The 16875-nt window shown below is 37.1% G+C and overlaps 2 protein-coding genes across 4 annotated transcripts; one reads left to right on the top strand and one right to left on the bottom strand.

The window, feature by feature from the left end:
- The first annotated feature begins 430 nt into the window (after nucleotides 1-430).
- Nucleotides 431-6575, top strand: gpr84 (G protein-coupled receptor 84). 2 transcript variants are annotated; one of them, XM_088423000.1, is made up of 2 exons: nucleotides 431-592; nucleotides 3957-6575. In XM_088423000.1, exon 2 carries the CDS (start codon nucleotides 3958-3960, stop codon nucleotides 5164-5166), a length of 1209 nt encoding a protein of 402 aa, XP_088279126.1. In that variant the 5' UTR covers nucleotides 431-592; nucleotide 3957; the 3' UTR covers nucleotides 5167-6575. The 2 variants fall into 2 exon arrangements, with proteins under 2 accessions (XP_088279126.1, XP_088279127.1); XM_088423001.1 differs by lacking the exon at nucleotides 431-592 and adding an exon at nucleotides 1756-2363.
- Nucleotides 6576-6670: 95 nt separating this feature from the next.
- On the bottom strand, nucleotides 6671-16826 carry stat2 (signal transducer and activator of transcription 2). 2 transcript variants are annotated; one of them, XM_088422998.1, is made up of 24 exons: nucleotides 16592-16826; nucleotides 15874-16005; nucleotides 15360-15504; nucleotides 15068-15163; nucleotides 14692-14784; nucleotides 14500-14578; nucleotides 14321-14421; nucleotides 14083-14234; nucleotides 13636-13794; nucleotides 13462-13551; nucleotides 12885-12944; nucleotides 12772-12792; nucleotides 12586-12673; nucleotides 11948-11995; nucleotides 11777-11860; nucleotides 11566-11664; nucleotides 11337-11472; nucleotides 10618-10670; nucleotides 9603-9688; nucleotides 9379-9515; nucleotides 9128-9310; nucleotides 8982-9036; nucleotides 7961-8055; nucleotides 6671-6960 (listed from the first exon to the last, which is right to left on the bottom strand). In XM_088422998.1, exons 2-24 carry the CDS (start codon nucleotides 16002-16004, stop codon nucleotides 6791-6793), a joined length of 2361 nt encoding a protein of 786 aa, XP_088279124.1. In that variant the 5' UTR covers nucleotide 16005; nucleotides 16592-16826; the 3' UTR covers nucleotides 6671-6790. The 2 variants fall into 2 exon arrangements, with proteins under 2 accessions (XP_088279124.1, XP_088279123.1); XM_088422997.1 differs by having other exon boundaries at nucleotides 16613-16825.
- Nucleotides 16827-16875: the final 49 nt, after the last annotated feature.

The raw sequence follows: 16875 nt of genomic DNA, 5'->3' as shown, positions 1-16875 counted from the left end.
TGAGTTTTTTAACGTAGTTATTTCATTGTGTTTTAACCCTTTACTCAGCACAGCGGCCGCATTTAGACGATAGTTTAATCAGGTAAAAATGTTCTTTATTAGGCACACATTTTTCTCTTTCGAAGTCCTTAACAGGCAAGATTTTCCGGGATTTTAGTGAAACCTAGGGGAACGTTAGGATTTAAGCAATGGCTCTTACGGACGCTTTCAGACGTTTTGCCTGTTTAGACTATCGGCCGAAAGCAGCCGTTGTGCCCAGTAATGGGTTAATCTTAGGAGACTGGAATATTAGTATGCATATAATTGAGCAAAATCAAAGACTAAACTGCCAAACAGCTTTGCAGTCTTTGATCTCTCTGATGTCTTTTTGATCATAAAAAAGACTTGATGGACATACGGTTCAAGCTTGATTATTGGTTCAAGTGATAACCACGTGAAAGTGTGCCAACTGACTGGATGTGAGAGCCTCAGCAACATATTTAACTCCGTACAATAGCGTTATATTTCTTTTCTGGTAACCTTTCCAGTAAAAGTCATTTTTACAGGAAAGTAAAGAGATTTTTATTCTTGGGAGAGTGTCTACGATTAAAAGGTAAGACAAAGCTGCAAAAGGTATACTTATTGAGCAATTTTCAGAAGTAAGAAGTTAATAATTAAATTGATTGATTTTTTTTTCACATCCAATTAATACTATTGTTTTGATATTCAAAGTCACAAATGAACTGCTCACAATCATAGGGGGCATTTTTCCATGGAATACTGTATGTGTAAAAGTATGATTGCTATCATTTGCTGTGGTTTTGACAATTATAATAATAACCATTGTTATTATTAAGGCCTGATTACAATTACGGCCCTTCAAAACTTGAAAAATAATTAGCGAAATAATTAGCTGATATTTGCCAATTATCTTATTCTTTTACCTTCACGTACTCTAACCATTTAGAAGAGTTGTGTATCCCGTATAAAACACTGATGTCATTATTTACCACACAAAAATCCAAACCATAAGTTTGTATTCTTAAATATAAAGTATTTGATCAAATTTGTTGATGAGGTCATCCTACGTACCTATCATTCAAAATAAAGCAAATTTCAGTTTCTACAAGCAATGCAAGATGAGCAATGCAAGGATGTTGTGCGAGGAATTGAAGTGGACGTACACACAACCTAGTCATACTTTTAAAACAAATTATAAAAGATGTAGTTCACTATACTTGTGTTAATTGACATCCATTCAACTACTAGTAACACAAACATCCGTTATTCATTCTAAATTTTCAAATTAATCAGCCAATTAATTGAAAGTCCGTTTTTTTTTTCCTGCCATAAATTGGCATTGGACTCATATAAGGCATTTCCTTGTTATTATTGTCTGTGCTTTTCCTTTTAATGCAGCATTAAAATGTCTTAATTTTGCACTACATTGACCCCTAGGGTGAATTCTGTCCCAACTTGGGCTTTTTGATGTTTTTGATGTGTGATATCAAAGGAAAAACATTCAAAAAAACACTTGGAGGCTAAAATATTGCATAGGTTGTCAAAACATAACGACTTTTAATATGCCACGCTGTCGGCCCTTCTAAATGATTGCAAACAGGAGGTTGAAAGTTATACCCTATAGGTGTCAAATCTAGCCCATGTCGGGCTCATTGCTGCCATTCAAAATTGGAAATATTTTGTCAATTGTGAACAAAAAATTTTGCATTTATCCTTTCAACGGCAACTCGCGAACGGGGGGCGATATATTTTTTTTTGTTTTGACACCCCAAATTCACCGGCTGGCGCTAGTAGCCAATTTGCAAGCCTTTCAATGACTTAAATGATTGTCTTAGCCTGGACTACCCTTATGCAAAAGCCTTCAAAAGTCATAATACTCTAATTATGACATAACATATTCCTATTTCAATTTGATAAATATATAAATATGCAGCATAGTCACTTTTGCTATTAACACAGTTTTACAATTTTTGTATATAATACAAAATACAAAAATGTATACATGTATGGAAAGGGCTGATGTCACTGAACAGCTCTTTGTTCCGAGTAGCCATGTAACTCTGGAAAAAACACACCTGGATCTGAAAGGGACAATATGAGCTAATAAGACTCTACATCCGTTACCTATTTTTAAGCTAAGAGGGCTTATGCAACAACACTCTCTTCCTGAAATTTGACATGACAGTAGGCGGAAAAACCCTACCTCAATTACAGCATGTCACGTGCACTTGAGCAACATAAAAAACACGCAGAAATTGAAATGGTGACAAGAAGCCAAACGGAGGAGCGAGCGAGCGGGTCAGTGCACGCAAAGAGCTCTGTGTCAACTTTTCAGACGGCTGACAGAAATATTACACTTTGAGGTAAGAAAATGTTTGACAATCGTCTTCTGCTCTAATTGTAGTATTTTAACACAGCCTGCGTAATGTGTTGCTACCTTGATTAATAACCTATAGTCATCAGATATTTATAAAAATGGTTGAAATGACAAATTACCTATTACACACACACAGACAAATAAATAGAAAAAGTCAGATTGTGTGATTGTCAGATGGAAAGTAACTTCACAGCTTTTCAAGAGTCACATAGTGAAGCAACACAACTGAAGCAATGTTTATGTTGATTATACAACAACTAACACACAAACCAATTACAAAAAATCTTGGTGAAATCCCACACAAGTGAGAGTAATTTGTCACAATAACTGCTATTTTTAGGTCATGTTGTCCCGCATATGTGTTCCTCCTTTGGAAGAGGAAAAATATATTCTTTAACTCAATAAAAATTAAGAACATGTCAAATTTAAGACTGTCACTAAAGAATGCACATGAGATTAAAATCTTGCCTAAAAACTACTATAGGGCTGCAACTAATGTTTATTTTATGAATTGATTAAGCTGTTTTTTGTTGATTAATTGTGCAATCTGATTTTTAATTTTTATCCCTTCATTCAAAAACTGGATATTATTTCAAATTGACAATGCAGAAAATGCATCAACAAAAATGAAATATGAATTTAAAATGTTTTCAGAAATCTGAATCTTGTTTTTGAAATTAAAAGCAAGTGTTTCATTATTTTTCAACACAAAAATAATCCGTCCATTTTTTTTAAGCATATAGAAATTAGACAATATTTACTGATGAAAGCTGAAATTCCAACTTTAAACAATTTTAAATGAAACATCAATAATTAATTGATTATCAAAATGGTAATCGATTAATTTGAAAAAACTCAGCTGTCGATTAATCTAGTATTGATTCCATCTATAAAACAAGCTAGATCTCATGTCACAAAAATGCATACAATCCAAGTGCAAGTCATAATGAATATCAATAAAAACATTTAAAAACACAATATGTAAAACAAAATGCATAAAATTGTACTCCATGTAGATTTCAGCCAATCAATCAATTTTGATAATTGAGGAATCTTTTTTACGTCAAATTGAATAAAAACAGACTGATAATCTTTAGGCTTGAATCAAAATCAAACACTTGCTTTAATTTGGGAAAACAATGGTCAACATTTTCAACCTGTGACAGTTCATACCACTTCCCAAATCATAATTAGTTCATGTCAAAATATGACATTTTGTATTAAAGCCAAGGATATTAAAAAAAAAAAATCTAAAAGTGATTCATTGATTAAAATCGAGAACAGAATAGACAGAATAATCCATTTTCAAATGTTAAGTTACAAGCGCTGTGGAAAAGTGGTTAGCATGTTCGTCTCACACTTCAGAGTTCTAAGTTCAATACCAGCTCACTGGATGGATGGGTGGATGGGTGGATGGATGGATGGATGGATGGATGGATGGATGGATGGATGGATGGATGGATGGATGGGAGTTTGGTGTATTGTGCCAGGACAGTATTTCAGAAACTGCCCTTTTCTCTCCTGAGGAAATTGATGAGAACGATCACATGACAAAAGCTGACGTATGATCATTCAACAGGATGTCGCTGAACATCACCAACATCACGGAGGACGACCTCTCCTGCCACAGCCCTTCAGTGGAAGGCTACCGCTACTTTGCCGTGCTGTGGGGCTGCACCGTCACCGTTACCGGCACGGTCGGGAACCTGATGACCATTTTAGCTTTCGCCTTGGACTCGCAAGTGAGGACTCGCTTCAACGTGCTCATCGTAAACCTGGCTCTGGCCGATCTCCTCTACTGCACCGTACTGCAGCCCATCTCCGTCGACTCCTATCTGCACCTGAGATGGCGCAGCGGCGAGCTCTGGTGCAGGACTTTCGGCCTGCTTCTCTTTCTGTCCAACTCGGTCTCCATAATCACGCTCTGCCTGGTGGCAATCAGTCGATACCTCCTGGTTGCGAAAAGGGCCTTGTTTGAGCGCGTTTTTTCAAACTGGGGGCTCATTTTACTCGTGCTGTCGTCGTGGGCGCTCGGCCTGGCCAGCTTCGGCCCGCTCTGGTCCGTATTTGTGTTTGTGCCTCAAGTGTGCACGTGCAGCTTCCATCGAACCAAGGGACGCCCCTATACCACCATCCTGCTCTTTTTCTACTTCTTTGTGGGACTGGGCTGCGTCGGCACGTTCTACCTCCTCATTTACCGCCGAGTCCGGGTTGCGTCAAAGGCCCTGCTGCGCTACAGGCTCAGCCGGCGGTCTTCCAAGAAGAAGCCGGCCCATTCAGCGGCTGACAGTAGTGGGGAGAGTGGGACCACCACTGGGAGCAGCGAGCTGAGCCACCAGGGCAAATCCGTGCAGAGCGAGGATGTCAACACTAACGGTAGACCCCCCAAAACACCGGACGTGCCAGCAAATCATTTAGGAGAAACCGAGCCAAAAACCGATGGTGCCAGTCAGCCACATTCAAGCCCACCTGCAGCACCCCAAACAGCATCTTCAGGAGAGGACACGGAATTTAAGCGTGTAACACGCATGTGTTTTGCAGTTTTCTTGTGTTTTGTGTTTTGCTTTGTCCCCTTCCTGATTCTCAATATCGTTGATAAGCGAGGAAGCGCCCCGCAGGTGCTGCACATGTTCTGCGCTAACCTCACCTGGCTCAACAGTTGCATCAACCCAGTGCTCTACGTTGTCATGAACAGACAATTCCGAAAAGCCTACAAACTGCTGATCACAAAAGTATTGACACCCTTTACATGTCTATGGAAGAAGTCTGCTTCAATTCCCTCAATGTAAAACAGGACAACAGGCTTTGCTTTTGCCATATGAAGTGTAATTGCATAGCCATATCAATTTATGTGTATTATTATTTATTTATTTAATATTTTTTTCAGCATCATGCAGTACAGTTGGTCAAAAACGTTTCTAGTTTAAATAAGGATTTACATTTGGGGTTTTTTTTGGGGGGGGTTTTCCATTTCAGGCAGTTTGATGCACTTTTTTTTCGGTTTCTGATTGTGAAACCTGTAAAAAAAACTTAAATTTGTTGGAAATTTATATTGCTTTTTTTTTTGGTATACGGTACAATTTTTACAGGGCTTTGCAAAAAAATAATTGCGAAACACTTATAGAAAATTTGACTGCAGTAAAGACTGTATACCGCACAATCAAGAAGTAAGTAAATAAAAGATTGCGTACCGTCCTGGTATCTTATTATTGTCATCTGGTCGCATTTGTACAAGCTACTGTTTGTACGGGAAGTCAAGAAGAATCTAAATTTACTCCGTTATAGTCACCCTAACTAGTTTTAACATTCTGATTAATGTTGTGTTTGTAGAATATGAAATAGTCAGAAAAATCCTACCTATTTCTCCATTAGAGATCGGCCCCTGAGGATTTTCCTGTCGATTGAAAATGACATTACAGGTGTGCAGAGCGCAAGTAACGATCAATCACGCCTCAGCTTGATTACATCACATGACCTAACCCAGAAAAAAAGGGTGAGTGATTGGTCGTCACTTGAAAAAAAAATAAATAAAATAAAAAATTATATATATATATATATTTTTTTTTTTTCAAGTTACGCCTTATATAAGAAGATTAGAGAAGTGTGTATCAACTATTGACTTCTCAATAATCACTACCGAAGAAGCATTTAGAAATTCAACATAGAAATGTGAGCAGCAAACATTCTGTATGGTGAGAAACGGAACAAACAAGTTAAAGATACTCAGGTCAGCACTTGCATAGTTCCTTTCATGTCCATTTATTTATTGGCCAATCCAGAATCTTGTTGATTTGTGCACATTGTAGTTGTTTGCTAAAACATTTAACTTTGAAATTCATGTTCCATTGTTACACCATGAGTCACGTTATGAATGAAATCTCACCGTGTTGCAGAATCAGCAGGAATTTCCTGTTTGGTGCAAGATGATACATGTTGTACTGTGCAACATATTGAGGAACTTGTGATTCACTTTGAAACTATTAGGATTACCATAGTTCCCTATCAGCGGTGACAATTATGAACCAGTGTAATTTTAAACATAACGGCAATGAAATTTGAGATGTGGTGCAAGCCTCCATTTTTGTCATTTACAACTTCGCTGTGTAATTGTTGTTGCTGACACATTGTACTTGTACATCAAATCAAATTTTGTATGTTCCATACATGCTTTTCATAAAGTTGTATTTTTTGCACTGTATTTGGTTCCTTAAACACAATTTATTTCCTTATCTTAACCTACATTTGTAAACATTAACAAATGTTGGAAAATGTACTTCCTCAAAAGAAACACCCTTTCAAAATGTCCAATTTATTTCTTCAATGTCTGACAGTGACAGATGAGTTGTAGAGGAACAGAAGAAAAAAAAAACAATCAAGTAATGTTTGAACACCTTGGCAAGATGACTGAATTTTTTATATAGGGGTAGGCAGCAAGCGTTCCTCTATGAAGAGTTCAGGGTCAAAAAAGTGATTAACGTTGCTGGGATACATGAGCTCATCTCCTGAGATTCCAATAGAGTCACACAGCATGGGGTCGAGTCGATAATTAACCAGATGAGGCTCCAGAGAATCCCCGTTTTGCCCTGAATGTGAGAAATGAAGAGAAATAACTGAACAGTGTTATATGTAAAAAAAAAAAAATAACTAGTGAATACATATCACATTATTCATCCTGCTAATGTTTGACACATGACCAAAAGTTGTTTCAAATGTAGTCTGAGAATGTACTTGAATATATGGTAAGATGAAGATTGTTGTACTCATGCAGTATATTCGACGGAGAAGTGTGCCTCTGGGCCTATTTTTAGGTTATAGCGTGGGGCTGGGAAATAATCGAATTATTTTGAAAAATTAGCTAAAGCATGAAATCAATGTTTTGCAAAATTTACATGTAGATTGGTCACTAATTACTGAATTGTGACATTTGAGCAAGTTAAGCACAAGCTATGAAATTTTAAGTTTATGTTAAATCTTATTTAAAATCAACAGACGTTAAATACAGTATTTTCCACAGGATTTATTGTTAGGTTTATTGAAACCTTTAAATGAACATTTGTCAGATTAATTACTTTTACAATTACAATTAACTCACACATACAATTAACTCTTTCAGTGCCAAGTTTTATTGGAAAAGGAAACCTCTAGAGAGCCCATATATTCAGTATTTTCAATAGGATATTTTGTGCTATATGTAAATACGGGTGCTGCCATTGAAAGATTGACTTCCATTCTTCAGTTACACTCGCATGTAGAAAACAGCTGTGTTGTAAGTGTGGAAACACTGCCATCCAATGGTCACAGTTATCACTACAGTGCTCAATTGGCTTATAATAGGTAAGCTTTAGTCAAGTGTCAGCTCTTCTCCATAAAAAATGTTATTAATATTTTAAAAGATGAGAATTCTCATCCATGGCACTGAATAAGTTAAAAAAGATGACAATTGAGATTACCCAGAATGACTGATGAAAACTGAGATTTTATTTTTTGCCAGTAACGCCTAGCCCTAATAATCTTCGAATCATCTTTTTTTCCCGAAATAATTTAGGGCCAATTTTAATTAAAAAAAAATAAAAAAAGACTCACCAGCAGCCTCTCCACATAGGGCATTCATCACTTGTGGGACTTCACTTTCTGTCATTTCGTCCGTGAGCATGGGTTGCACAGCCTCCAATGTGTCCCTACACGACCATTGACAAAGTATCAGTACATAATGGTGAATTATCATAATGAAGTGCTCCCATATTGAGTGAAAACACTTTTTATATCATTATGGGTGCTTTTCGGCCCTTAAAATTTCAGAGACAAGAATTAGTGAAAAATGTTATCCTTAATTCTTTGGGCATTCGTGTTCTCAAGACAGTAATCTTTATCTAGTGATTTTACAAGTCTTTTTAAATAGTGGGGAAAAATTCAGTCTGCATGCCACGGCATGTAACATGCAGTCACTAGAGGAGCGTGCCTTCTCTTATCGAATGTTGTTAAAACTGAACTGAATATATCGAAAAACTGGTTTGACCTCCATAAATTATCATTACATTTGCAAAGAAAAACAAGAATATTGTCGAAAATAACAAAAATTCATATCACTCTATGTTGTACTAAAATAAAAAAGACTATATAATAACAGTTTTTGTGGAATTTTGTGGAATGACTTTCAAGACTATCCAGAAGGTGAAGCTGTATGAAAACAGAAATACTTGATATGACTTGAGGGGGGCAGCTGTCCTCAAAAAGCAAAGATGTGTCTGTGCAAAAGGTGTACATTTGTGAAAATATGTGGTTCTATCTATACGTTTATAAGAATATTTCAACTCAAACTACTCACCAAATATACAAATGAAAATGTAAAAGACACTCTATAGAAATTGACAAAGTTATTATTTTTCATTTATTTACTTTTGCAGGTTATCAATTTGCATAGGGGTGTGTGGTCATTTTTTTCTTTGCTGAAATATGTTTAGTTATGTAAAAAGGGCATATGGGCTTGATACACTTTAGTTTCATCCTACGCCTTTTTATCAGCTTGTAGGCTGGTTGGTGCAGTGCTGCCCCCTGATGCTCGACAGATAAAAGTTAATTCAGGCTATGGCCTGTAAAAACTTACCCTTTCAAAACAAACACTAGCCTGGTTTTGATGTACTTGATGTAAGGAGATTCAACTATATTTAAAAAAAAAAGAAAAAAAAAAATCAAAATTTCAGGGATGAATAGAAAGTCTGCCTACAAATACATACAAAAAAAGGAACTTACTTCCACTCTTGTCAGCGTAGTACTTTCCAAAAGCCTCATCTTTGGGAGTGTCGGGATACAAATAAATTAAGGGACTTTGCGGGACCTCTTTTAAGATGAGAAAATGCCGGATGATTTCATGGAAGGGAATCTGGGCCAGGTCCGTTTTGGTGAATGGCTGGATTGTCTTGACTTCTGGAGCTCCTACAGATAGGCAAAAGTGAGTATGTCAAAGCAATGTAAATGATGGTCTGCAAATGAAACATGCTCACCAGTTACGTTGTTTTCCACCCAGGAGAAGGTGATCCCTCCGATGACACTTTCACTGAAACGTATCAAGAAGGTGCCCTTCTGTTTTTTCTTCAGAAGGCTCTTCTCTTTGCATTTGGTCACAAAACCCATGATGAGGCTGTGACAGGTGGAGGAGAAAGTCATTGAAAAAAATGAAGGGCTCCAATTTGAATCGATAGTGTGTGTGTTCGGGTCTTATACAAACCCATCTTTCCACAGATTTTCAAGATAAGTCTTCACCATCACCACAATGCTGTCGAACCAAACCCAGAATGTGTCAGGGCTGTTTTCCTATACAAGGACAGACCGCAGGCACATAAATAAGGGAATGGTTACCAGTTATTGCTATTTGCTCCCTATTCACTTAAGAGTCTTATTTGTGTTCAACTTCGTAGAAGGTAAGGCTGGGCAATATGGAGGAAATTTTAAGTCTAGATTTCCTTAAATTGTTTCGGACAAATATGATTTTAATCCATTTTAATGGAAGAGATACACCCAACAAACATTTATTTAAAGGTTTCATTTATTGTATAAATATGTAGTCCATTTATCTTGACATTTTAGCATTGAAAAGTTCATCTTTTGTCTATAATTAATTTGATTGTTAAATTATTACCTTAACTGAATTATTATAATAATATATTGTAAATAATGACTTTATTAAAAAAAAAATCTACTTGCTGTCAACAATGAAAATGACAATCTGTGCTAAAGACTCAGGGAACAACCAATCAAGGCTGACCAGTTAGTCTTGTGATGCAGCACATGTTGTGTCATTTTCAGTGAGAGCAACTGGGAAAAAATGTGGTAGAAATATTAATTCTACATGAAAAGTAATGTGGTTATCAAATTAACTCATTCAACCCTGAAGACAGAATTTTAAATTTCCAAAAGTGTCTAAATGTACTAAAGCAGTTATTTATAGACAAAATAATATTTTTTTTTTGCTTCTTAAAATGGCTAAATAAGTGGAATACTCATTTGAATACTACAATTAAGTTGTTAGTGGCCATTGTAAACATGTCCTGTGAACCACCCGTGCAGAATTCTGCCACTTTTAGAAAATCTCAATTTCACGATTTAGCTACTTGTCACATCTTTGATTTTTCAAATGACGAATTAACCAATTTAATTTGATTTATTGCTCAGCTCTCGTAGAAGGTGATCAGCAGGTAAATCAAACATAATGACACCAACAAATGTGGAGTTAAAATTCTTACCTTTGAAAATTTTGACCAAGTTACTCTAAAGATGTCATAGCTCTCTTGCTTTCCTGGATGGGCAAAAAAAACAAAAAAAAAAAAATCAAGGGCAAGAAAATCTTCAAGATTCGAGATTCAAAAGTTTTATTGTCATATGAATAGTATTTTTATACTACACAATGAAATTCTTATTCTTTTCACTTCCCCGAGCAGCTGACTACATTCCATAATCGAGCAAATAAAGAAATAGCAATTAATAGCGATAAAACAACAAACAGAAAAAATATTGCTAATACTGTACTATAAAGCAAATATTTGCTGATTATTATAGCTTTATGTTCCCTAACGATATACAAATGTTTTATCTTTATGTATTATCCATTTAGAGCTGTTGTATACAAGTAACACTAGTGTGACCAAATACCAATCCAATAAAAATTGGATTTTGCAAATTAAAGGGGGAGGGTTCCAGAAATTAAATAATTTAACAGTAATATGTCCCACACAACCTTAAGTCAGTTTGTTTTAGAATACACATATAGTGCAGCAAAATTTTATTTTATGCTTTATACATTTGTATTTAATTGACTGATAGATCTGCAGTTTTATATACCAAAAATTGGCATTGGGCTAAAAAAGAAAATCCATATCGGTTGGGCCCTACTCATGTTAAAACGACAAACGATGCCGTGAAATATACAAAATAAGTCACGTTTTTGCCGTGAACATCAACGTACCAAAAAGTCTGTGCGCGATCATTTCCAGCTGAGTCTCATTCAGACCACGTTTGGCGGCAGACAGAAACTGCCAACTAAGCATCTCTCCAAACTGTGGCCAAGTGGCTGCTGGAGCTTTAGCAAAGAACATTACATCCTGTGGGGAAAAAAAAAATAAAATAAAAATAAGGTTGGGTTTTTTTCTGGTGTCTTGGATCAACTTCCAATAGAATTGTTTGGCATGTCTCACTTTAGTGTCATAGCTGAGCATGTTGAACCAGAGAATGGAGGCCCAGGCGCTCTGTTGCTGACTGGAGTTGGAGATGATAACCACTGGTAGCGAAGTAGCCTAGCGTGCAAGACATTTACTTTGTATTTACAACTTCAGCATGCTGCACCCCTTCCCTAAATACATCCTTGTAGGTGAATACTTTTTGTTATATGGACTGAAGATACTTTACCTGCAACTCAACAGACAGTCCTTTTTGCTCAAATAATGTGTTGAAGTAGATGATGTGCAGCTCCTCTGTCACGCTCAGGGAAATCTTTCGACAGCATTCCACGCAGTTAGAAAGGCTCTCACGATACATACAGTAGGAGGTGTGCTTTCCATGTTAAGAAAGTCAACTCACATCATTGGCTCCTTTACCACCACCGCCTGACTTCTGCTCCTTCAAATTCTACAAAGAAGCAAATATGCACTAGTTGGACAATTGACATTTAAACTCACTTTTTATCCAATAATACTAAAAAATCCATAGAGACTAAACATTAGTGCCGTCACTATTGAATATTTTAGAATTGATTATTCTATTGGTTATTGCATTGATTAAGCGAATATTCAGACTAAATTTGAATAGTTTTGTAATATACTTAAATGCTAAGTAAAATTTCCAATGTATTTACAAATTACTGTAGTTTATTTTGTATTGTTTGATTAAAAAAAAACAAATATTAAACAATATTAATCAAAAAGGATTGATGTACTCAGTTCAATGTTTGAAAGCGATTCACTCACTGGTTCAGTCATTGTTTTGCCAAAATCAAATCAAATGTCTCTCTTTCATTAAACACAACAGATAAAAACATAACTTCATGAAAGAAAACAGATTTCAGAATAAGTACAGTTCAGAGACTAAAATTTGAACATTTTGATTTATTTGAAGTTAATATGTGAAGATTTTCCCCATAGTCGATCAAGAAAATGTAATCAAATGCCTATCCTTGATTTGGGGGCATTAGGATACCATATTGAATCAAGGTCACTCACTAGATGCCTGAAGTCTGCCACCATGCCGCCACTCTGATTCTCTGACAAGGCTTTGCTTGTGGTACCTAGGAGATTAAAATGACGATATCTGCAAGCGTAACAGGCTTGATCAGATTAACATGTGGCACACACTTCACAGTGGTATTACCTCTAGACAAAGATTGAAAAAAAAAAAAAAAAGTTTACCCTTTAATCTGAGTGGGCTCCCTGATTGAAAAAGAGAGAGGAAAAAAGGTATTTAAAACACATGAGCTACATAACACCACCAATGTGCGCTGAGAAACAGGTAAATATTTTACCGGTCCATTGATATGTTGACTTTCATGGAATTATTCAGATCAGGGAATTTGACGAGAAGTCTGGAAGATTTTAGATTATACAAAGAATCTAGTTAAATGCGGTAGTCTTCCAAAAATTTTTGACATTGTGATCAATACTGTGTTTGTAGAATGTGAATTATTCAGCAAGAATTTTTATTTATCTCAGGGGGCGGCCATTTTGCCACTTGCTTTCAACTGAGAATGACGTCACAGTTGCTCAGAGCTTAGGTAACAACCAATCAATGCTCATATTGTTAATGACACAAGACTTAATCGCCGGAAAAAAGTGAGCCGTAATCGATCGTTACCTAAGCCCTGAGCAACTGTAATGTCGTTTTCAGTTGACAGGAAGGTGGCAAAATGGCTGCCAGCTGTGATGGATAAAAACACCAACATGCCTCATAAAAAAAGCAGTTAATTTAAAACAAAAGGGTTTGGCTAAACTAGCCATTAAAGTCCATTAAGGTCTTTAATGGTAAATTATGTTGGTCTGTAAGAGTTATACATGGTTTTAAATCAGAATTGTACACTTTTGTAGAAAATCAGAAGCACTGACCTGGTTTTAACAAAGAACTGCACACCTGTGCGAAGAACCAGCGGACCTTTCCCCTGAGGCATGGACGGCTGAGTCTCAACCACAAAGGAACTTGAAGAAATGACCACAAAAACATTCATAAGCGCATTTGAGAAAGGAAATCAGGGTAAAAAAAATTTTTTATAGAAATGAAACCTCTTGAGCAAATCAGAGAGGAGTTTTTCTGTCCTCTTTTGCAGAAATGGTTTCTGGGCCTTCACCGGGTCATTGTCATAGCGGATCTTTCCAGCCAGCTCCTCCAGCTTATTGAGAAAATCACGCACTTGAAAGAGACCTTCCGCAACACAGGTAAACCTGCACAACATCCACTCAAGCGTCAGTAGAAAAAAAATATGTTCATACACCAGACGAATTGCATTTTCGTTGTTTAGTATGAATCACAACTAAATGTTCTCGATGAAGCGGTCTATGATTCGTTTCGAATAACACCTTTCAGGAATATTTAACTTGCATCTATGTTGACAGCATGTTTCTTTGACGGATCATTTATGACACAACGGTGTAAAGCTTGTCACATTATTAAAATAAACGAAATCTTCTGATTTAAATTGACTTTATTTTAAATGAATCCCTTGTGTGTACCATTTTTCAAGCTGATCTAGACAAACTCTGTCTGGAGCTCCGATGCAGCTTTTTTGCTGCCTCCTTTGCCACTGCACCATCTCTTTGTTCACCAGAGCATTGATCAGGTCTTCCGCTCGGCCCAGGAGCTTATTCAGGTCAGACAGCGTTTTCTAGAACCAAAAGGCATGAAACATGAAAAAAAAAAAAGATAAGACTAGGAGACACTGGTATCATTTAAGAGATAATTGTCTCTAACCTTTCTGCACTCGTTGAGTTTATTGATAAGTAACTGAAATTTTGCGAGTTGTGGGTTTGCAGCGTTGTCTGTTGCAGTGGCTTTTGGACATTGGCTCCGCACTGTTTCCACACACGAAAGAAAAAAAAACTGTAACTCATCCTCAAATAACCTTGAAATAATAGGAGTTTTTTGCTTACCTTCTAACAAGTATGCCTGGTATTTAAAATCAAACTCATCTTGCTGCTCCTCAAGACACATAATTGTATGTTCCATACACTGTAGCCACACCACCCATTCACCCGGACAGACAGATACACAAAACACAGAAAAACCTGTCACGTATGTATGTCATCAACAAAGTCAAAACACTAAATGAACAACATCTACACCTGCACTTCATTTCTGAAGCTGGCCATTCTCCGATCAAGGTCACGCTGAGTGCTGGTCTCAAAGCCTCCTTGTTCTACTTGCAAAGCCCGCACCTGATAAGACACAAAGGAGGAGAAATAGGAGGAGATGGTTTATGTACAGCCAGGTCAACTATAAAGAGACAGTAGAAAATAATTTATATGTGCACTGTGAACATTGGAATAAATGTAGCAAAATGAGTGGCTTGGCTTCAACCCAAAATGTTCAGAGAGATGGGCCTTGAAAAGTCAAACAAAATGTGTTCAAACCTTTATCAGAATGTGTAACTGGACAGTGCTTGGTGTCCCCCCCCCCCCCCCCCCCCCCCCACACACACACACACACACACACACACACCTGCTCAGCCAGATCCGCAGTCTGTAAGATCTCCTTTTCTTTATCCAAGAACCAATAGACTGTGTTTGCCAAGGCACATGGGTTCTCCAGGTACCTCTGAGAAATTATACAGATCAGTAACAATGTCATGATCCTTTTCAGTTTCCACAGAGACAAAAACGTAACATATCAACTAGTCATTAATCATGCTTTTTCATGCTTAATCATCTTTTTCTCTCTCCTTACATTGTCAGTATACTGTAGTAGTATCTCCATAACAAAATGAATTATGACTTCACTGTCAAGTGCAGACCTGAAAATTCTGTTTATAGCGTCGAATGTTGTGCTGCATTAAGAAGGAGTCCTCTTGCACAAAACGACTGTACTGGTTATCTAGATTCTCTAACAGGACCTGGAACAACGCCATGGCCAAGTTGTAGTCATTCGCTGCTCTCTGCCTAGACAGAAGCAAACATGATAACGAAACAGATTACAACAAGAAGGGGGAATTCATTGCTGGCATGCATCTAAAGAAACCAAGCAAATCGTGTGCAGCTTCATCATTAAGTCATTGAATTGCACTTGGCAATTTGTCTGCAGGTAACTCAATGTGATGAAGTAACGATTCTTACTGGAACATTCTCATTCTCACAGGATATAGACACCACATTTTCACCAACCAGTATGTTGGGATTGGAGTGATATGATTTAAAAAGCACTGTACACACATTTTTTCCATGTGGGCCTGACTTTCCTGGTCAAATCTAATTTGCAGTGTCCGACAAACACAACACATTCACGTGTTGTTTGAAGTAGTGGAAGCTTACCACTGCTGTGCTTCAATCCACTTAGACAGGTAATGGCGAACATCCATGGGGAGAGCCTCTCTGTCATACAAGTCATGTAACTGTTGAGTGTAGGCAGCAGGCAGCTCCATCAGCCTCTCCCACTGAGACATCCTGAGGGCAAAAGAGAAGATGCAAGGGGTGATAGAAGCACCCCTTAATTTCTGTAGTAATTTCAATGTATGGTACTGAATTGGTGGGGTCGCATCGTTCAAAAACACTTATTGTATAAATGATAGTGGTGAATCGTGGGTTTGGTAACGAGGTCTTCAATGGGGATTTACCTCACTTAATACCAGTGTTTTTTTCACTGTTAGGTCACACACATAGAAAGCCTCATACTAAACAAATCGCAAAAAAACAGTAACAAATTACGCCTCGTAAATCTGAAGGGATCGAGATTTACCAAACGATATTATAGACATATAACTTTTAGAAATGCATACACAATAACTGTAATTTGATTCGTATAGCTCTTGATCAACCAATCAGAGTATCGAAGAGTGCTGCATGTTTTTTAACCCCGCAAAATGACTACAGTATTTCTTCGACAACTCTCGAAAGGTAGAGGCGGCAGTAAAGTGGCTAAAGTGCAAACTCTGGGCGATTGAATTAGTAATAAATCTCTTATCAAAGTGGAAACAGTGGAAACAGTTTAACAGAATATTCACGCATCTATAAAATAGGAGAATAGCACTACCTTAACAAAACACGTCCATACCTTGCGTTGTAATGTGATTTCAACGGCTTTAAATATCGATTTCTCGTCGTGACAAACAGTCCGCATATGATAAATGGTTTCCATCCGAGTGAGTGAGAAAACAAGACAGGCGTGACAATGTTATGGACAGTATTTCCTTAGGTCTCGTTTTCGTTGAATGGTTTCCGCCTACATGTGAGATAGGAAGCCATTTGGGTTCCAAAATATGAAACGAAAGCACTTGAAGGAGCCGCAATGGACTTTTAAGAGTTCGGTTTCCGTCA

Source organism: Hippichthys cyanospilos, chromosome 9 (assembly GCF_059441005.1).
Source record: "Hippichthys cyanospilos isolate Australia breed blue-spotted pipefish chromosome 9, RoL_Hcya_1.0, whole genome shotgun sequence".
Lineage (NCBI taxonomy): Eukaryota > Metazoa > Chordata > Actinopteri > Syngnathiformes > Syngnathidae > Hippichthys > Hippichthys cyanospilos.
Note: the sequence above shows the minus strand (reverse complement) of the source record. Positions and strands in the feature narration are given on the sequence as shown.

Excerpts from the sequence above, each read along its gene's own strand:
- gpr84 (XM_088423000.1), top strand. The coding sequence starts at position 3,958 with ATGTCGCTGAACATCACCAACATCACGGAGGACGACCTCTCCTGCCAC.
- stat2 (XM_088422998.1), bottom strand. The coding sequence starts at position 16,004 with ATGTCTCAGTGGGAGAGGCTGATGGAGCTGCCTGCTGCCTACACTCAA. Across the intron at positions 14,235-14,320 it reads AACTCAACGAGTGCAGAAAG|AAAACGCTGTCTGACCTGAA; the intron begins GTTAGAGACAAT and ends TTTTGGTTCTAG. Across the intron at positions 12,945-13,461 it reads CAGTTCTTTGTTAAAACCAG|ACTTCTCGTCAAATTCCCTG; the intron begins GTCAGTGCTTCT and ends AAAATCTTCCAG.